General features: G+C 38.7%; 1 protein-coding gene across 3 annotated transcripts; it reads left to right on the top strand.

Moving 5' to 3' along the window:
- Positions 1-20: 20 nt before the first annotated feature.
- POLR3F (RNA polymerase III subunit F) lies at positions 21-21,812 on the top strand (the record flags this gene model as incomplete). Of its 3 annotated transcripts, XM_081097221.1 has the most annotated exons (9): positions 21-436; positions 1,640-1,757; positions 5,216-5,283; positions 5,773-5,840; positions 7,791-7,903; positions 17,574-17,717; positions 17,911-18,018; positions 18,831-19,022; positions 20,258-21,812. In XM_081097221.1, the coding sequence occupies exons 1-9, from the start codon at positions 375-377 to the stop codon at positions 20,333-20,335; spliced, it is 951 nt and encodes a 316-aa protein (XP_080953347.1). In that variant the 5' UTR covers positions 21-374. The 3 variants fall into 3 exon arrangements, with proteins under 3 accessions (XP_080953347.1, XP_080953348.1, XP_080953346.1); XM_081097222.1 differs by lacking the exon at positions 17,911-18,018; XM_081097220.1 differs by lacking the exon at positions 20,258-21,812 and having other exon boundaries at positions 18,831-19,163.
- Positions 21,813-22,470: the final 658 nt, after the last annotated feature.

Raw genomic sequence — 22,470 nt, 5'->3', positions numbered from 1 at the left:
GTTTGACTGGGAAAGTGGTACCCGCAGGAACCGTAGGCGTCCGAGAACACGCCTTCTCAGAGGTTGGAAAATGCTAAAAAGTGGCGTCTCAATGCAGAATGAGGACAGGAAGCTCTTTCGCCCGACAGGCACTGACATTCTGGAAGCAAGAATAAGAGGATATAGGGGGGAAAAGGTTAAAAAAAAAAAAAAGAAGAAGAAGAGTATGTAGCGGCGCCCGTGAGTGAGGCGGAGCAGGCGCGGCGTGGTCACCTCAAGCCGACAGACAAGGAAGGACCGGCTGCGACACGAGGAAGAAGGCCCATCGCCCGGGCACCGCTGTTTGCCAGGCCGCTCCGCGCTTCTCGCCCCGCTGGTGTAGGAACCGCGTCCTCATGGCTGAGGTGAAGGTGAAGCTGCAGCCGCCCGACGCGGATCCAGTAGAAATAGAAAACAGGTAAGTCAGTGGGTGAGGCTCGGTTCCCGGCGGGTCATTTGGGCAGCCGGACCCTTTCTCCACGGACAGTCGAGAGATACCGGACAAGTTCAGTGAGCACGCAAGGAGAGGGTTGCCGGGTTTGGATCCCCTTCCCACCCTCCAAGAACAAAACTCTTAAAAAATTCCAAAGGAGTTTGACAGTTTACAACTTTGTGTAGCTGTCCCGATGCTTTTGGGGAAGTTGTGATGATGCACCACCTCCCTGTGTGAAGGTGATGGCGTTTTTACCTGCAGTGGTTCTCAACCTTCTGGCCCTTTAAATACAGTTCCTCATGTTGTGACCCAACCATAAAATTATTTTCGTTGCTACTTCATAACTGTAATGTTGCTACTGTTATGAATCGTAATGTAAATATCTGATATGGAGGATGGTCTTAGGCGACCCCTGTGAAAGGGTCGTTGGACCGCCAAAGGGGTCGCGACCCACAGGTTGAGAACCGCTGAAAGGGCTTTAGGGTGCATGTTCTGATCCAAAGTGGCTCTTGTCGCTGTGGGAACTCCCACGACTGGACGTTTGGGCAAAATTAGGGAGCAGTTTGTGATTACAAAGCAACATTAAACCACAAATGGTTTCCGTGCGGAATTTAAGTCAAGATTATTGTGGGGCACCTAAAGCCTCTCAATTTTGTAATTCACTAGCAGCGCACTACTATTGTTAGATTACCACATGGTTTTTAAAGAACCCAATTTTCTCAAGCTATTATGAATAACATACGAGGATCCCATGACAGTGTGGATATTTGGGCTTGTTTCTGTTTGGTAGGGATAATTCCCAAAACAGGCCCCAGTTGTGGTGAATTGTCATAAATGTTGGCTTCCCACCAGAAGTACCTGATTTGCCTCCTGCCTGCAGACTTATGGCTGCCCAATACACTGTATCCTAACTTTGTGTACTTGCGTCTGAAAAAATTGAAGCTACAGCGTTAATATTTTTTTCTGTGTTTTCATTTGACTTTTGTTCTAGTTTAGAATTCATATTAGTGAGGAAAAAAGTTTTTCTTAAATAATAATGTAAACATGTATTTTGAGAGCTTTGATTCAGAATCATCACAGAAACCCAGACTGTCTGCTAAATGTGAAGACACCATTTCAAATTTTTCTGCTAGTTTCCCCCCCACACACTAGAAATAAAAATGCTATCATTAATGCCTTTGTTCCTAGGATTATAGAATTATGCCACCAGTTCCCTCATGGAATCACAGACCAAGTAATTCAAAATGAAATGCCTCATATAGAAGCTCAGCAGCGGGCAGTGGCAATCAATAGACTGTTGTCTATGGTAAGGTGAATCCAACTAGTTAATGTAATTACATTTTTAAGTTACCATTGTCATTGCTTCCTATTATTACTCATAAAAACATTGGAAGAGCCTGGCCAGTATGGCTCAGTAGTTGAGCATCAACCTATGAACCAGGAGGTCACGGTTCGATTCCCAGTCGGGGCACATGTCCGGGTTGTGGGCTCAATCTCCAGTGTGGTGCATGCAGGAGACAGCCAATGGATGAGTCTCCCCCATCATTGATGTTTCTATCTCTCTCTCTCTTCCTCTCTGAAATCAATAAATTTAAAAAATAAAACAAAAAATAAAAGCACTGTTATTTTAAAAAAAAAAACACACACACATTGGAAGGTGTGTTAGGTTGTGACTGATAAGATTCTAAACCGGGAAACAGCTCCGACTGCTTTATTTGTTACCCTAATTGCCAGTAAGATACATAAAGGCACATAGGCATAGTTTCTTCTGACCTTCTGTTTGCTTCCTACTCCTGGTGTTGGCCATTCCCTATGAAACACATCCCCCTGATTTTTCTGTGAATCATCACAGAGCCAACTCATTAAGGTATCACACTCCACAATCTCACCCTGAGCATTGCAAGAGGCAGGAATGAGTCCAGTTAAATGTCAACAGTGCTGGGCCCCTGGGAGGAAGTGCAGGCTCAGCTCCCAGTGATAGCAGTGGGTTTTTTTCAGTGAAGCCCTTCTACCTATTCTTACCTTTTCTGTTTTCCTGGAGCCCTAATGTCATTCTCTAGTGTCCTAGTGGTACCCCATGTTCTAAATCTACCTGTTTCTCCTTCCTCTCCCTTATCATCAAAATTCCTATGTCCCGAGAGCATTTCAGTTGGTCTTAATAGCAATTAGGTAAAATATTTCTATACTAAGTAATCATCTGAAGGCTGGTTTCCTTTTTTTTAATTATTATTACTGATTTTTTTTTTGATTTTTTTTTTTAGAGGTAGGAAGGGAGAAAGAGAGAGAGAGAAACATCAGTTTGTTGTTCCACTTACTGATGCATTCATTGGTTGTTTCTTGTATGTGGTTTATCAGGACGACACTCTAACTAACTGAGCTACCTGGCCAGGGCTAAGGCTGATTTGCTTTTTTAAATCTACCAGCTTTGTTGGATTTCTAAGGGCTCTGGATATGGAGGTTTGAGTACAAGTAAACTTTCTGTTAAAATGTTCCCTTCAACCTACTAGTTCAGGGTTTGGCAAACTTTTTGTATAAAGGACCAGATAGTATATGTTTTAGGTTTTGCAGACCATTTGGTTTCTGTTATAATAGATAACTCTTCAAGAAAGTAGCTATGAAAAAAATAAAATTAAAAAAAAGAAAGTAGCTATGGTCCACACATAAAGAAATGGGCGTGGCTGTGTCCCAATAAAACTTTATTTATAAAAACAAGCAGTGAGCCAGATTGCTGACCTTTGTTTTAGCACCAGGAAAAAAAGGACTCTTGCCGAAACCGGTTTGGCTCAGTGGATGGAGCGTCGGCCTGCGGACTGAGAGGTCCCAGGTTCGATTCCGGTCAAGGGCATGTGCCTGGGTTGCGGGCATATCCCCAGTGGGAGATGTGCAGGAGGCAGCTGATCGATGTTTCTCTCTCATCGATGTTTCTAACTCTCTATCTCTCTCCCTTCCTCTCTGTAAAAAATCAATAAAATATATTTTAAAAAAAAAAAAAAAAAAAAAGGACTCTTGATGATTTCTAGTCATTTCATTATGATGAAGGTCTTCAGCTCCAGGAAAGATAGAGGAAGGGATGCTGGAGGTTGTGGCAATAGAAAATGTTTTTGTCCTTTGACCACTCTTTCAGCCCTTTCCTTTCTGTCTGAAAATCATCCTCAGTACCTCCTTCTCTTACACTATCTCTGTGACTGACCCCACCTACTGCCAGTCCTGTTGGCTATAGGCTGTAGGCAGTGGTGCAGCTATTGAAGAATTTTAAGCAGGAGTAATTATCAATAAATCACAAGTTATTACTGATTTTGCCTCTTAAATAAATATCAAATTTGTCCCCCTATTTCCATTCCTACTACCCCTGCACGTGTTCTGGCTCTTGGCTTTTACCTGGACTATTACAGTGCATCCTAACTGGCTCTCCTGGCTCCATCTGCCTCAGAGCAAAGTCTGATGTGTCTTAAATATAGATCTGACCAAGTCACTTCCCCACCAGAAATACTTCTTCCAATGCGAGAGATTCAAATCAAAACTCATGAGTTGACCACAGTGAGCCTCTACCTTCCTTACCTATCTCCTCTTTTGCCATCATGTGTCTCAAAAGTTAGGTTTCAGAGGGACCGCATCAAGCTGTTGCATGTCTCAGGTCCTTTGCTCATTCTGTCTTCCCTGCTTAGAAGGCCCTTCTTCCCTTTCTTCACAGACTAACCCCTCATTTTCCTCTAAGACTCAGCTCTGCTGTTGTCTCCAGGAAGCCTCCCTGAATCCCACGTTGGGCCATAGCTTCTCTGGGAGCCCATCCCACCCATTACTTACCTCTGTCTTAACGCCAGCCAGACGGTAGTGAAGTTAGGTGTATGATTCGCTTTTAGAATTCATGTTCGTACCCACAAACAACAGTCATAGTACTGGTTCATTAAATGTTCGTAGATTGAGTTAAATGACTGAATTGAGCTTTGTGGTTCAGTTTTGCTACTTAGTGGGGACTGGGGAGGGAGGGTATTACTGTTCAGCCATATGTAAACCCATTTCCAAATCATGGGTCTGCCCAGTCTTAACATTGAAATGGGGCCTCTCTTAGCCACGTCTTCCCCGCACTGCCAGAAGCCCAGTGGTGCAGCCATCGGGGTGCTCCTAAGTTCAGACCCAAGGAAATTTAGGAGTATGTTAAGACATGCTTTATTTTACTTTTGACGTGTTACAGAAAAACAAAACTGCGGGTCTTTTATTCATTGGTTAACTCTTCTGCCTAATTTTCATGTAACAAATAGAAATCACACATATCAGTAAATGTCACTATTAACTTTGTAAAGTTTAATCATCGTGTTAAAAAATGTTTTTACATGTTAGTTTCTATTTGAACTTTATATTACGTAAATTATATTTTATTTGTATTATACTTATTTATATTTATTGAATTTGTTTTAGTTTGAATCATAATTTATTGAGGACAAGTGAACTTTCTGTTAAAATGTTCTAAAGATGCTTGTTTATAATTCTTTACACATTGATTATATAACCAAGCCAAGATCTAGCATATAAGTAATTGTTAGATATTAATATTTTAGAAAATGATGAGATGAAGAGCTAAATTTTAAAAAATGCATTGTATGTGATAGGGGAAAACTGAAATCTCAAGTTAAGAACTGACAAATAACTATGGGAGGTAGGACATTTAGTCTGTGTAAAATATTAAAGAATGCGTTAGCATTTGTCATTAGATTTGATGTATCTCCAAAGTAATTCAGTGCTATTTCCTATCTTTAAAAATTTTAGGGTCAGTTGGATCTCTTAAGGAGCAATACAGGCCTTCTGTATAGAATAAAGGATTCTCAGAATGCTGGGTAAGCACATATTCAAATCATTTTAAGAAAACTTTGATTATTACCAAAGTAATACCTGTTTTTGGAAGAAAGCCAATACAGAATTGCATAATGTAAACCTCTTGCATATCATCCCTGCCTCCTATCGTGAGTTCCATTTCCCGGAAATAACTGCTTATAATAATTTGGTATATATTTTTTCTTCTAGATATATAAATACATATAGATGATTATATATTTATATATAATCTCTCTCTTTTTCTTTTTTTAACAAAAATGGGATCATTCTATTCATACTGTCTTGCAACTTGTTTTTTTCACTTACTCTGTCTTGGACATCTTTTCATTATGGTACATACAGCCCTGTCTCATTCTTTTTAAGGTAAGTCTTTATTTTGGTAAATAAGTCAATGTGATGACCTTGTCTGCTAATTCATTGAAGTAGTCATGTAGATTATTAGATTATCCTGTACCTCTTTGCCTTTTTAATTCTACTTTATCCCCCTGCAGTAAAATGAAGGGATCAGATAACCAAGAAAAACTAGTATATCAGATCATAGAGGATGCAGGAAATAAAGGTAAGCATGTGAAGGAAGAAGCAGAAAAAACATTGACTTTGGACCAGATATAGGGACTGAGATTCTGTCTTCCCGGGGAATGGATCAGTGTCTGTGTTGCTACTTATGTAAAAAGGAGAAGAAAATAATATACTTCTATACGGGAGGGTTGGGGCTGGGGGTCGAGGGGGGGGGGGGGGGGGAGTCGGTTTACAGTTGTGAGAAACAGTGTATTCTTGTATTGTTTATTAGTTATTGTATTATTTTCCATATGAACAACTGTAAACCTACTTTTGCCCCACGCTGTACTATACATATGCTTGAAGGACACGTGGAGTGATGTCATTGTTGCCTCAAAGGAGGCAGGGATTAGATAACTGTGAGCAGGAATGGAAGGAACCTTCCTAATATTGAACCATATGAATGTATTATCCAAAATAAATGAAAACTTAAGGTCCCTTTTTTAATCCTCTTTATATTTTGGAAGCCTTAGTTTCTTCTTCTTATCTGTAAATTGTGGCTAATAAAATCTCTGGTTTTTCAAAAAACAAATGGAGAGATGTGTAGTGCAGTGTGGCAGTGTCTGATTAGGTCCCTCAACAGCTACTTAGTTTCTCTGACTTAATTGAAGAACTATATCTAAATTGCTGCTTATAAAGAAAAATAAGGAAGTTGCTGTTTATTACAATTTAGGATCTATTTGATCCCTTAGCTTTAACATTTATGATGTAATCTGAAGCCATTCTGTGTTGAAAAAAGTTCTTATCTCATTATGCCTCTGTATTGGGAAGAAAATATGGCAAAATATTTTTACATAATATTCCCTTTTCACATATAACATTCTTTCTTTGAAAGAAAAATTATACCTTCCTTTGCAGTCTGTTTAGTGGCTATAAGAACTAGAATCTTCCTGTTTTCCATCTCCTGACTGTAGTGCTGTATAAATAATGGGCATAGATTGCAGCTGACTGTAGCCCAAACTTAAGTTTGTCTTTTACATATATAATCCAATGTGAAACTTATAGAAAACAGAGATGGGGTGCAGGAGGGAATGGAAGAAACAGTCAAGCACCACTTAACAAGGATAAGTTCTGAAAAATGCATAAAGTGATTTTATTGTCCTTGTGCAAATATCATAGAGTTTACTTACACAAACGTAGATGATATAAACCTATTACATACCTAAGCTATATGGTATGGCTTATTGCTCCTAAGCTACAAGCCTATACAGCATGTTACTGTATAAAACAACACAAGATTAAATCAAGCAAAAGAGAAAAGATACAATCAAGAGACACAGTAAACCTGAGATGTATGAGACTAGGGATAGGGGAGGCTATTGCAGCATAGTTTTACAGCAAACTTTTTTTTATAAGTAGAAAGAACATACTCTAAATTCATGATTAAAAGTAAAGTATAGTAAATACATAAACCAGTAAAATAGTCACTTATCAAGTATTATGTACTGTACATACTTGTATATGCTGTATTTTTATACGACTAGTAGGTTTGTTTATACCAGCACTACCACAAACACTTGAGTAATGAGTTGGGCTACAACATTAGGACACCCGATGGTAGAAATTTTCAGCTCTATTATAATCTTTTGGACCCACCAGGATACATGCGGTCCATCACTGACTGAGATGTCAGTATGTAGCACATGACTGCATAAATTCAATAGCATTCAAGATTTTTCTTCCATTACAAAAGTGCCCTTTTCATTTGTTTTTAAAAAGGTTCACACTAGGATTCTAAGAAATTTCTATAGAAACTAGAACATATAACATATATCGTTTTAATATTTTTGTTACTTTATGTGAGATTTTTGCCTCTATGACACTTAATTTTTCCTATAGCCCTAGCAATATATAGATACCTATTTTGCTGGTTTTGGTATGAGATATAAGCAATGGGATTATAAACATAAATCCTATAGTTTTCAACTTATTTTATTTTACTTTCTTATAGGAATATGGAGCAGAGACATCCGGTATAAAAGTAATTTGCCATTAACAGAAATTAACAAAATTTTAAAGAATTTGGAAAGTAAAAAGCTTATCAAAGCTGTTAAGTCTGTAGCAGTGAGTAATTTTCTCTTTTCTCCCAAATGTTTTATATATATATTGCTCCAACTATATTTCAGATTTTTATTGTTCTTTAAGCTGTGTTGTGATTTAAAACAACTGATCAAAACAAGATTTTTTAAAATTTAGCTCATAATTGGTTTGAAGATGCTACTTAGATATGTAACTTCTTACCCACTCAAAAATCTATAGCTAATTGACTCTATTCAGGAAAGAATTTTTAGAATCATGAACATTTTTCCTGGATTTTGTGATGTTTAAGAGAATTTACTTCATCCTGGTATATTAGATTACTCATTGAACAAATATCTACGTGTGCTTGCTATGTGTCAGGCACTGTTCTGGGTGCTTGCAATACATTAGTGAATAAGTCAGAGAAAGATCCCTGCCTTGGTGGATCATCTCTTCTAGCACATAGTGTTTCTCCTCCTGATCCCACCCTACCCATCACATCCTTCAGGGGCTCCATGCTCCAGAGCTGTGTCCACCAGGGACATCTGCTGCTGACCTCACTGATTTTAGTATCAGAGGAGCCAAAATTCCCCTATATTAAAGTTTGCTTGAACACAAATTTCAGCATATAAGAATTTACTATTCATGCAAATTGATGCAGGCACTATGGAAAACACTATAGAGGTTCCTCTAAAAATTAAAAAAATGGAACTGCCTTATGACACAGCAATTCTACTTCTGGGTATATATCCGAAGAAACCAAAAACACTAATTCAAAAGAATCTATGCACCCCTATGCGCATCACATTATTTACAATAGCAAAGATATGGAAGCAACCTAGGTAGACTAGTGGATAAAAAAACAGTGGTAATAAAAATAAAAAAACCACAAAAAACACACAGTGGTAATATATATAATGGAATATTAGCCATAAGAAAGAATAGAATCTTACCATTTGGGACAGGCCTAGAGAGTATTATGCTAAGTGAAAGAAGGCAGAGAAAGACAAATATATGATTGTACTTATATGTGGAATCTAAAGAACAAAATACATGAATAAATAAAACTGAAACGGACTCACAGATACAGAGAACAAATTGATGGTTGCTAGAGGGGAGGGAGTTTGGAGGACTGGGTGAAAAGGAAAAGGGATTAAGAAGTACAGATTGATAGTTACAGAATAATCACAGAAAGGTAAGGTATAGTATAGGGAATATAGTCAATAATGTAATAACTATGTATGGTGCCAGGTGCGTACTTGAAATATCAGGGGATCACTTGTAGGGTATATGATTATCTAACCACAAGGCTGTACACCTGAAACAAATATAAAATAATATTGAATGTCAACTGTAATTGAAAAATTAAATAAAATAAAAATCATCAGGTGAATAAAAAACATCAGGCCAAAGAAAAACGATTTGATATTCATTTGATTTTATTTATCAATGATATTTATGTCATACCACTACCTAAGTTAGAATATTATTTCTGTTTCACATTTTTAATAGGTAAGTTCCAATATATACAGAAGTAAAGAACATAATATAATGAATCCCCACATACCCATCTCCTAGCTTCATTTCTACAATTCTCCTATATCTTTATTTTTAATAGCTTTATTGAGATATTTACATATTACAAAATTAATCCTTTTAAAGGGTATGATTCATTGGGTTTTAGTGTACTCACAGGATTGTGCAGCCATCACACTCTTCTAATTTTATTTTATTTATTTTTTTATTTTTTTATTTTTTTTTTCTAACTTTCTTTTTTATTTTATTTTATTTTTTTTTATTGCTTAAAGTATTACAAAGGGTATTACATATGTGTCCATTTTATCCCCCCGCCCTAGATAGTCCCCCAGCCTCCTCTATCCCCCAGTGTCTTATGTCCATTGGTTATGCTTATATGCATGCATACAAGTCCTTTAGTTGATCTCTTACCCCCCTACCTCCTGCCCCCCAACCCTCCCCTGCCTTCCCGCTGCAGTTTGACAATCTGTTTGAGGCAGCTCTGCCTCTGTATCTATTATTGTTCAAAAGTTTATAATGGTCTCTATTATCCATGAATGAGTGAGATCATGTGGTATTTTTCCTTCATTGACTGGCTTATTTCACTTAGCATAATGCTCTCCAGTTCCATCCATGACGTTGCAAATGGTAAGAGTTCCTTCCTTTTTAGAGCAGCATAGTATTCCATCGTGTAGATGTACCACAGTTTTCTAATCCATTCATCTACTGATGGGCACTTAGGCTGTTTCCAGATCTTAGCTATGGTGAATTGTGCTGCTATGAACATAAGGGTGCATATATCCTTTCTGATTGGTGTTTCTGGTTTCTTGGGATATATTCCTAGAAGTGGGATCACAGGGTCAAATGGGAGTTCCATTTTCAGTTTTTTAAGGAAACGCCATACTGTCTTCCATAGTGGCTGCACCAGTCTGCATTCCCACCAGCAGTGCACAAGTGTTCCTTTTTCTCCACATCCTCTCCAGCACTTGTCGTTTGTTGATTTGTTGATGATAGCCAGTCTGACAGGTGTGAGATGGTACCTCATTGTTGTTTTGATTTGCATCTCTCGGATGATTAGTGACTTTGAGCATGTTTTCATATGTCTCTTGGCTTTCTGAATGTCCTCTTTTGAAAGGTGTCTATTTAGGTCCTTTGCCCATTTTTTGATTGGATTGTTTATCTTCCTTTTGTTAAGTTGTATGAGTTCCCTATAAATTTTGGAGATTAGGCCCTTATCAGATATGACATTGGCAAATATGTTTTCCCACACAGTGGGTTTTCTCGTTGTTTTGTTGATGGTTTCTTTTGCTGTGCAGAAGCTTTTTATTTTGATGTAGTCCCATTTGTTCATTTTCTCTTTAGTTTCAAGTGCCCTAGGAGCTGTATCAGTGAAGAAATTGCTTCGGCATATGTCTGAGATTTTGTTGCCTTTGGATTCTTCTAGAATTTTTATGGTTTCCTGTCGTACATTTAAGTCCTTTATCCATTTTGAGTTTATTTTTGTGTATGGTGTAAGTTGGTGGTCTAGTTTCATTTTCTTGCATATATCTGTCCAATTTTCCCAACACCATTTATTGAAGAGACTATCTTGGCTCCATTGTATGTTCTTGCCTCCTTTGTCAAATATTAATTGAGCATATTGGTTCGGGCCGATTTCTGGGCTCTCTATTCTATTCCATTGATCTATATGCCTATTCTTGTGCCAGTACCAGGCAGTTTTGAGAACAGTGGCTTTGTAATACAACTTGATATCTGGTATTGAGATCCCACCTACTTTGTTCTTTTTCAGGATTGCTGCAGCTATTCGGGGTCTTTTTTTATTCCAGATGAATTTTTGGAGAGTTCGTTCTAGATCTGTGAAGTATGCCGTTGGTATTTTAATGGGAAGTGCGTTGAATTTATAGATTGCTTTGGGTAGTATGGACATTTTAATGATGTTGATTCTACCAATCCACGAACATGGTATGTTCTTCCATCTGTTTATGTCTTCCTCTATATCTTTTTTCAACGTCCTGTAGTTTTCTGAGTAGAGGTCTTTTACCTCTTTAGTTAAGTTTATTCCTAGGTAGCTTAATTTTTTTGGTGCGATGGTAAACGGGATTGTTTTTATAATCTCTCTTTCTGAAAGTTCACTATTGGTGTATAGAAATGCCTCAGATTTCTTGGGGTTAATTTTGTATCCTGCTACATTGCCAAATTCATGTATTAAGTCTAGTAGCTTTTTGATGGAGTCTCTAGGGTTTTGTATGTATAATATCATGTCATCTGCAAATAAGGACAGTTTTACTTCCTCTTTTCCAATTTGGATGCCTTTTATTTCTTCTTCTTGCCGAATTGCAATGGCTAACACTTCCAGTACTATGTTGAACAGGAGTGGTGAGAGGGGGCATCCCTGTCTTGTTCCTGTTCTTAGGGGAAATGGTGTTAGTTTTTGTCCATTGAGTATGATGTTGGCTGTGGGCCTGTCATATATGGCTTTTATTATGTTGAGGTATGATCCATCTACTCCCACCTTGCTGAGAGTTTTTATCAAAAATGGGTGTTGAATTTTGTCAAATGCTTTTTCTGCATCAATTGATATGACCATGTGGTTTTTTTCTTTCAATTTGTTTATGTGATGTATCACGTTTATTGATTTGCGGATATTGTACCATCCTTGCATCCCTGGGATAAATCCTCCTTGGTCATGGTGTATGATCTTTCTGATGTACTGCTGGATCCGATTTGCTAAGATTTTGTTGAGGATTTTGGCATCTATGTTCATGAGGGATATTGGCCTGTAATTCTCTTTCATTGTGTTGTCTTTACCTGGTTTTGGTATTAGGGTGATGCTGGCTTCATAGAATGAGCTTGGAAGTGTTCCTTCCTCTTGAATTTTTTTTAGTAGTCTGAGGAGGATAGGTTTTAGTTCTTCCTTGAATGTTTGGTAAAACTCCCCTGTGAAGCCGTCTGGTCCTGGGCTTTTATTTGATGGAAGCTTTTTGATGACTGCTTCAATTTCTTCCATAGTTATTGGCCTGTTGAGATTTTTAGATTCTTCCTGATTGAGTTTTGGAATGTTGTATTTTTCTAGGAATGTGTCCATTTCCTCCAGGTTGTCTAGTTTGTTGGAGTAGAGCTGACCATAGTATTTTTTAACAATCATTTGTATTTCTGTGGGGTCTGTTGTTATTTCGCCTCTATCGTTTCTGATTTTGTTTATTTGGGTCCTCTCTCTTTGCTTCTTGGTGAGTCTGGCTAGAGGTTTGTCAATCTTGTTTATCCTTTCAAAGAACCAGCTCTTGGTTTCATTGATTTTCTGTATTGTTTTTTTGGTCTCTATGTCATTTATTTCTGCTTTAATCTTTATTATCTCCTTCCTCCTGCTCACTCTGGGGTTTTCTTGTTGCTCTCTTTCTAATTCTTTGAGTTGTAGAGTTAGCTGATTTACTACCATTTTTTCTTGTTTTTTGAGATAGGCCTGTAGAGCTATAAACTTCCCTCTCAGGACTGCTTTCATTGTGTCCCATAGGTTTTGGATTATTGTGTTTTCATTGTCATTAGTTTCCAGGATGTTTCGAATTTCTTCTTTGATTTCATTGGTAACCCAATCAATATTTAATAGCATGCTATTCAGCTTCCAGGTGTTTGAGTATTTTGGGTTGTTTTTATTGTAGTTTATTTCTAATATTATGCCATCGTGGTCTGAGAAGATGCTTTTTATGATTTCAATCTTCTTGAATTTGGGGATACTTTGCTTGTGACCCAATATATGGTCTATTTTTGAATATGTGTCATGAGCACTTGAGTAGAATGTATATTCCGTGGCACTGGGGTGAAGTGTTCTGAAGATGTCTATTAAGTCCATCTGATCTAGTGAGTCATTTAGGATTGCTGTATCTTTGCTGATTGTTTGTCTAGAGGACTTATCCAGTGCTGTCAGTGGTGTATTAAAGTCCCCTACTATGATTGTATTGTTGTTGATCTCTCCTTTGATATCTTCCAGGAGTTTTTTTATGAATTTGGGTGCTCCTGCATTGGGTGCATATATGTTTACCAGGGTTATATCTTCTTGTTGAATTGATCCCTTTAGTATTATGAAGTGGCCTTCCTTATCTCTTGTTATGGCCTTCACTTTGAGGTCTATTTTGTCCGATATAAGTATTGCTACCCCAGCTTTCTTTTCCTTTCCATTTGCCTGAAAGATATTTTTCCATCCTTTCACTTTCAGTCTGTGTGAGTCCCTTCTAATGAGGTGGGTTTCTTGTAGACAGCAGATGTATGGGTCATGTTTTTTTATCCATTCAGCCACTCGATGTCTTTTGTTTGGAGCATTTAGTCCGTTTACGTTTAAAGTTATTATTGAAAGGTACTTGTTTGTAGCCATTTCTGTTTTTGTGTGTGTGGCTGTTTTCTTTCTGAGCTTTTTATTTCTTATTTTTATACCAGTCCCTTTAGCATTCCTTGCATTGCTGGCTTGGTGGTGATAAACTCCCTTAGCCTTTTTTTGTCTGTGAAGCTTCTTATTTCCCCTTCAAGTTTGAATGATAGCCTTGCTGGATAGAGTATTCTTGGATTCAGACCTTTGCTTTGCATCACTTTGTAAATTTCTGTCCATTCTTTTCTGGCCTGATGTGTTTCTGTTGAGAAATCATTTGACAATCTAATGGGAGATCCCTTGTATGTAACTTTCCGTCTCTCTCTTGCAGCCTGTAAGATTCTCTCTTTGTCCTGAACATTTGCCATGGTAATTATGATGTGTCTTGGTGTGGGTCTTTTCGGGTTCACCTTGTTTGGGACTCTCTGGGCTTGTGTGACTTTTTTCTTCCCCACCTCAGGGAAGTTTTCTGATATTATTTCTTCTAATAGGTTTTCTAATCCTTGTTCATCCTTCTGTTGTTCTGGAACCCCTATTATTCGTATGTTGTTTCGTTTCATGTTGTCCCAAAGCTCCCTTAGGCTCTCCTCCTGTGTTTTAATTTTTTTCTCCAATTGCAGTACATTTTGACTGTGTTTTGCTTCCTTGTCTTCTAATTCACTAATTCGGTCCTCCGCTTCTCCTAGTCTACTGTTGATACTTTCAATGGAGTTTTTCATTGCAGCTATATCACTCTTCATTTCTTCTTGGGTCTTACTTAAGTTGTTGATTTTTTCATCTGTTTCTTCTAGCTTCTTCCATATGTTATCGATTTTTTCATCTGTTTCTTCTTGCTTCTTGCAGAGGATGTCGATTTTTTCCTCCATCCGGTTTATGCACTCTAGGACCCTTATTCTGAATTCTTTGTCTGTCATGTTGCATGCCTCTGTATTACTTAGCTGCTTTTCTGGAGAGTCCTCCTTCTCTTTCCTTTGGGGGTTTCTTTGTCTACCCATGTTTGATCTCACTGACATATCTAGACGTTGAGTCGTTCAGTGGTTGCTCCCTTGGTGGCAGTGACTCCTTGGTCTGTGGTTGCTCTTCAGGCGGTTGCGGTAGCAGCTGCTCTTCAGTTGGCAGCAGCTCCTCTGGTGTGTGCTGTTCACAGCTGAGGTGGCTCTTCTGGCTGGTGGGGCGAGGCTTCACATACAGCTGCTGTTCCTCAGCAGAGGGTGTGGTGCTCTGGAGGTTGCTGTAGCTTCGATCTGCTGCGTTGATTTAAAGGCACAAAATACAACACAACAAGGCACCACGTACCCGGCAGTATACACAAATATATTCACGATATTAATAACCCCAAATAAAGGTGACCACCCGAATTAAGAGAATTAGGGGATAAGGAGGATGGAAGGGAAAAAGATAAAAGAGAAAAAAGAAAAGAAAAGTAGGGACCAAAAAAAAGAGTGCAAAAATGAAATTGGGAAAAAGGAGGGGGGAAAAAAGTGAGAAAAGAAAAGACAAGAAAAAAGAAAGAAAAAAAAAAGGAGAAAAAAGAAAATAAAAGAGCGAAAAGAGAGAATGAAGTGGAAGAGGGGAAGAGACTTTTAATATGAGGAGAATACTCCTATAGAACCGCCATTAATCCCAACAGATTCCAGCAACAGCTCCCTGGAGATGAATGCAAACTAGAAACAACCAATAATATAACGATGAAAATAGAATGGAGAACACTAATCCCAAAATAAAATAAAGAGAAAATAAAATGGCACTTTAAAAAATGGTAAAATGGTAGCAGTAATAATACTGGTTAAAAATAAGAAGGTAGTAGTTAAAAGGGTAAAATGAGGTGATGGAAAAAGAAGAAAAAAAAAAGAAAAGAAAAAAAGAAGAAGAAAAAAATTGGTTTCTTAGTTAAAAGGTGAAAAAAGAAAAAAAAGAAAAAAAAAAAGACTTGCAGTAGTGAAGGTCCCTCGGTTCTTCTATTCTTCAGTGTGGCTCGCCTTAGACCTGTCAGGTATTCAGGAGAGTGTTGAGTTCCCCTGCGATACACTGTTCCTCTGTGTTGTAAACCACAGTCCTTATTTTAAAGCAGGCCGCATTTCTTTCCCAGACTGCCTTATTTTGTGTTTAGCAAAGAGTCAGTTTGTGGGTCAGCCTCTGGGTGGCAGTGTTCTGGGGTTGGCCTCTGAGGCTATAGGGCCTCTCTGTCCAGTGGAAGTTCACTGCCCAGAGCTGGCTGCGTAATAGTTAGTTACCGGCGCTGTGTTGTTGCTGGGATTGAAAATCCCTCTATAGGCCAGACCCTGTTAACTCCCAGGGATTGATCAGATTATTTTAATCCTTGATCTCCTACAGGGTGGAATCTGGGTGTGGCTGTGCTCCTTGCCTGGGGGCTGGGGGGAGGAGTCTCACTCTCCGGAGAGAATGGCTGCCCCAGTCCTGGGCTCAGGGGTGTCTCAGCACTCAATTCGCTGCCACCTCTCCCGGCCCCCCTCTCTCTTCAGTCTCTCCCCAGATTCCACTCCTCTGCACACTCTCCCTCTCTTCAGCACAGGTGAGTGTCTGTATCCGAAATGTCCCATGAACAGGATTCAGTGAAAACAAACAAACGCCAGCAGCGGAAACGGGAAAGGCTCGGTTTCTGTAAGCTTCTTCTCTTACCGGCACTGCATGGTCTGGTCAGCTCTTCAGGCTGCCCCCTTTAGGCTCAGTCCTCCGTGATCACAGAACCCAGCTCTCAATTCCCCCGGCGGCGCCAGGAATCCCGCGGTTCTCCTTTCCCCCCCGTCAGGGGCTGTGCCTGTCCCAAGGGACGCGGCTGTCTGCCACGCGGTCTCACTCCGACTCTCTGGGCTCAGAGGTCTGGCAAACTTTCCTGCCCAAAACCCTGGTTTTTTTTTACCTTTCCAGGGGAGTTCTGCTCTTCCCGGCTGCAAACCGTCTCACCAGCTGAGCAATTTCGCCAATTCGGAGTGGATGCTATTAGTTTCAACTGCTCTCTCCATTTGCTCCGGGACAGGACCTGGGACGCGTCTGCCTATATCGCCGCCATCTTCCTCATCTCCCACACTCTTCTAATTTTAAAACCTTTTCCTCGCCGAAACCGGTTTGGCTCAGTGGATAGAGTATCAGCCTGCGGACTGAGAGGTCCCAGGTTCGATTCCGGTCAAGGACATGTACCTGGGTTGCGGGCACATCCCCAGTAGGAGATGTGCAGGAGGCAGCTGATCGATGATTCTCTCTCATCGATGTTTCTAACTCTCTATCTCTCTCCCTTCCTCTCTGTAAAATATCAATAAAATATATTAAAAAAAAAAAAACACACACACAAAAAAAAAACCTTTTCCTCACCCTAATCAGATACCCTTGATCTGATGTGATAAGAAGGTCAGTTGATCCCTGTGATCTTTCTTCCAGTCTAATCATCAGAAAAACATCAGACCAAATCCCAGTTAAGGGCATCCTTGAGAATACCTGACCAGTAATTCTCAAAACTGGCAAGTTCATCGATAGACACTTAAAGACTGTCACAACTAAAATTTGCCTCAGAAGACATGACAACTAAATCTAATGTGGTATCTTGGGGAGAAAAATGGACCAGAAAAAACTAAGGAAATATGAACAAAGTGTAGATTTTAGTTCATAATAATATATCAATATTGGTTCGTTGTAACAAATGTACCCTATTAATGTAAGATGCTAATAATAGGGAAAACATCACAAGGTAAATGGAATTCTATACCATTTTCACAATAATTCTGTGAATCTAAAACTCTAAAATACAATGTTTTGAGCTTTTTTCACTTCTTAGTTTTGGGAGATTGTTAGCTTATAAGCACATCTTCTGTGCATGCTTTTTCCTAGGCCTCAAAGAAAAAAGTGTATATGCTCTACAACCTGCAGCCTGACCGGTCTGTGACTGGTGGAGCCTGGTACAGTGACCAGGATTTTGAATCTGAATTTGTAGAGGTGCTTAACCAACAGTGTTTTAAGTTCCTACAAACCAAGGTAAGGCATAATTGAGTAAATAATCATTTCTTTTTAAGTTTCTTCATAATGTTTAATTTTGTAGGTCTTGTTTTATAGGCATTAAATTGGTAATTTTTACTAAACAAAATATGTTCTGTTGATTTCACTTTGTATAAATTGTATTCAGAAAACAGTAGTGTTCTTGCTGAGATTTATGTGTCTAACCTTATAGGCAGAAACAGCACAAGAAAGCAAACAGAATCCAATGATACAAAGAAATAATTCATTTGCTTCATCACACGAAGTATGGAAATATATCTGTGAATTGGGGATCAGTAAGGTCAGAACTCAGTTTCTAATTTTAATCTTATTTTTAAAAACTTATTTATCATAGTGGTATAGCTTACAGGATATGCCAAACATATTTGACCCATACCCTTTTCTCAGGTGATAATCTGTGAATATTCTGCAGAACCCACTTTGAGAAAGTACTGTCCTGAGCCTGTTAGGCAAAGTTGGTCATTGCCATTGGCATTGTCGGAACTGTGTGTATTTGGGCTTGGGAAATAGTGCAGCAGAGCGGAGTCTGGTAGTACACTTCACTTTCAGAAGTTTGTTCTGACTTTCTCAGGTACATTTCAATATATGTGCCAAACAGTCATCACATCAGCTGTCATTTATTGGTATTTTCCTTCTTATGAGATATATGATGGTATCGGCATATTTTTTGAAGACCTTTACATAAGGTCCTATACATAAGGAAACGGTGCTGAATGCTTTTCATGATCAAAGAAGAAATTCAAGTGAACATTTGGACAAGTCATTTTTCATTTCCCAGATTTTTCACTTATAAAAAAACTAGTGATTTTGACTAAAGACTGTTCTATATCTAAATTTCTGCTCAAGCATTTTATAAATCTCCATCCAGTTCTTGCCAAACTTGACTTTATAAGACGTCTAGGTTATACATTAAAGAGCAAAGATATCAAACTCAGTTTGAGGTACTCAGTTTTGTCCCTAGCATTTGAGTGGTTTGTGTTAACTTGAATCATTGTTCAGCCTCTTTGTGTTTTCGATGACTTGTTTTTAACTCCCTCCAAACGAATGTGTCTTTGTCCTTTTTGTTTCCTTTTTAATATATCCCCTTTACAGGTAGAGTTGTCCATGGAGGACATTGAAACCATCTTGAATACACTCATATATGATGGGAAAGTGGAGATGACTATCATCGCTGCAAAGGAAAGCACAGTTGGCAGTGTAGACGGACACATGAAACTGTACAGAGCAGTCAATCCAATCATCCCCCCTACGGGCTTGGTCCGGACCCCCTGTGGACTCTGCCCGGTGAGTTCAAGAGGCTTCACGTTACACTTGACTACCTCCAAGTGCAAATGCCACATAACGTACCAGCAAGCACACCCCAGTTCTCTGACACTCAGGGTTGACCAAGAATTACTCAAACCTCCATGTAATCTTGATATTTAATGAACAAATCATTGCCTTACATAAGTGATCTGTGTTTTCTGCTCTTAGCCCTAAAACAGACAATTTTTGACAACTATTAATCACTTAACCTAAGTAGTGTGAGAAATGAGATTTGAGAACGTACCATAGTCAGACGTGTTTTTGAAGATTTATGTGATTTCATTTAATCCTCCTTATGTCCCTTTGAGCTACTGGTGTTATTTTCCCTTAAGTAGAAGGGAACTTGGGCTAAGAAAGACCTAAGAGCATGTAGCTTAGAAGTAACAACCAGGATTCAAACTCAGAGGTAATGTTCTGTCCCCTGCAATATGCCCAAGGTACTATTCATTCATTCATTCCCATATAGTTTATGAGTGCCAATTGTGTGCTATAGGGACTGCCCCAGCCCTCATCGCATTTATATTCATGGGCTGCTAGTCTGTGTTTTATTTCATTACTAGAGACCCGATGCACGAAATTCATGCAAGAGTAGGCCTTCCTTCCCCTGGCTGCTGGCATCGACTTCCCTCTGGTACTCAGGACCCAGGCTTCCCTTGCAGCTCCAGCTTCGTTTGGAAGGACATCCGGTCTAATTAGCATATTATGCTTTTATTATTATAGATACTGGCCCTTTTCTATATATCTAAGCATTCTATGCCATGGTTTCAATTACTAGAAAAAAGGCTAGCATATTGGAAATTCTATTTGGCACCCTTCACAAAAACGAAAGTAGCTAAACAGGAAACATTTGGTTAGTCAAAACTAAGTCATTCTTAAGTATAGATCTCCCTTATATTCCTGTGGTACCCGCTGATAGCCTTTCCCCCAGTGGGCAGGTGAACATGGTCTTCTTAATGCTGTAGTAAAAGGTTTCCCATTAAGTAACTTTATGATCACAGAGCAGGCCTAATTACAGTGTGTCCTTAAATACAGACCTAATCTCCTTCAATTTGAAAGTTTTGTTTCGAATAGTGCTTTAAGTAAATGGTTAAGTCTTGGATAGTTCATTAATAGAAATTTGAGTTATAGTTGACACTTAATTTTACTTTATTAGTACTTTTTTTTTAAAAAAAAAAACACTTCAGTTTGAATATAAACATTTTTCTGTTTTAAAGGTTTTTGACGACTGCCATGAAGGTGGTGAGATTTCACCATCTAACTGTATTTACATGACAGAATGGCTTGAATTTTAATAGAGAGCTCGGAACTTTATGACATCTTTCAAATGAAGTTCCTTTGGGAGCAAGTAATTTAACTCATGATGGAACATCAAATTCCCTTGAAAGCAAACTTCACAATAATGGATACAGACTTACTGCTATGAAAATATATTTTTTAAATCTATGGAGACTAAATTTATATTGGTAGAGTAGCCACCAGAATATGAAGCAGGTAAGTGGAATCCATTCTTTAATAAAATACTTTGAAGTTCTGGAGGACAACATCTGAAGCTTTCAAGACTTGACTGTCCAAGAAAAAAGAAGCCAACAAATGCGTATTTACCAATGGATAATGGCTAGAGCCTAAAAATGCTTGTTTTGAAGCTATTTATTAAGGTCTTCATTGGAAATTGTTTATATCTGGTTCAGTATCACCATTTCTGTTTTCACAATGGTTCCACTGAGAAGAAATTAAAATGGGAAAGGCAGGAATAGCAGAGCAGTCTGTGCAAACTTGGGGCGTGAATGGAGAGGATAGTTGGAACATCCTTTTCCACATTCTGTTCCTTTTTATGTCAAATATTCTTGCCCTAGCTGGTTTGGCTCAGTAGATAGAGCATTGGGCTGCGGACTGATGGGTCCCAGGTTCGATTCTGGTCAAGGGCACATGCCTGGGTTGCAGGCTCAGTCCCCAGTAGGGGGCGTGCAGGAGGCAGCTGATTAATTTTTCTCTCTCATCATTGATATTTCTATCTCTTCCTCCCCGAAATCAATAAAAATATTTTTTTAAAAAAAGAAATATTCTTTTGGAGGATTGTGCCACTGCATTTACCTCAGACCTAAGTGACTCTTGTGAAGGATGTTTCAGTCCATAAATATTCATTATTATCCTCATTCAAAAGGTTTTTTTTCTCTAGACCTTCTTTGTTAAAGTCTTACAAGTTCACTCTGGCTAAGTTGTATCATTTAATAGAATTTTTCCTATATTATTATTATTTAAGTAACATTAAAACTAAAAATAATCCATTGCCCTCCACTCACACTTTATTTTGGGAAGGGGTACCATTCTTCTGTTCTTGTCCTGTTTTAGGCTTGTTTCTTTTCCTTATTCTGTTCTAAAACTCATGTCTAAACTGAGCAGAAAGCCACTGTCATTGTCCTTAGTCCTAATACCACTTTCAGTTCCATTCTTTAGACATATAGAAAATACTAGCTTACTAGTATTCGATGTGTTGCACAGATGTTACCTGGAGGGCTTTTTAGGTTCTCAGCTGTTGTATTTTCCCTTTTTAACTCCATTTAAAAGTTTCTGTGTTGCCCTGGGCAGTGTAACTAAGTTGGTTGAACATCACCCTATACACAGAGAGGTCACCAGTTAAGTTTCCAGTAAGGGCACACGCCCAGGTTGCAGGCTTGATCTCCGGGGGGCAGGGGAATCTGATTGATGGCTCTCATCTATGTTTCTCTCCCTCTCCCTCTCCAAAAGCAATAAAAACATAAAATAAACGTGCCTGGCCTGTGTGACTCAGTGTTTCAGTGTCAACCTAGAGGTCACGATTTGATTCCCGGTCAGGGCACATGCCCAGGTTGCAGGTTCAATCCCCAGGCAGGGGGCATGCTGGAGACAGCCATTCAATGATTCTCATCATTGATGTTTCCATCTCTCTCCCTTCCTTTCTGAAATCAATAAAAATATATTTTATAAAAAGTTTCTGTGTCTAGGCCAAAGTGTGATACCAAAGGAAAGGAATTCAAGCTCAGCTACTCCCGAGGCCTGAGTTCAAACACCAGTTTGGAGCTAGTCTTAAGTCAGGCGTGGGGAACATCCACCGAGAGGGCTGTATAAGGTCCACAAAACCATTTGGTGTGGCCCTACCAAGGCAATTATGGGAGGGACTCGAAATTCAATAAATGTAGGAGTGTAAATTTATCAACATAAATGTATATTAAGTGAATGATGTTATAAATATCCATATGACCCTTAGCAAAAAAAAAGGTTCCCCACTCCTGCTAAGTGGACAACCAGAGAGTTATTTTGAAATAAATGGGATTAGTAAAATCAGTTCAATAACCAATTTTTAAGAATCAAATTCTGTGGCCAGCTATACAGAATTGGCATTTGATGACACTAGCTTTTTAAAATAAGTATCACTTTAAGTATTGGATAT

Source organism: Myotis nattereri (assembly GCF_964212035.1).
Source record: "Myotis nattereri genome assembly, chromosome: 8".
Classification (NCBI taxonomy): Eukaryota; Metazoa; Chordata; class Mammalia; order Chiroptera; family Vespertilionidae; genus Myotis; species Myotis nattereri.
The sequence above is the reverse complement of the archived record's forward strand: the minus strand, read 5'-3'. Positions and strand labels throughout refer to the sequence as shown.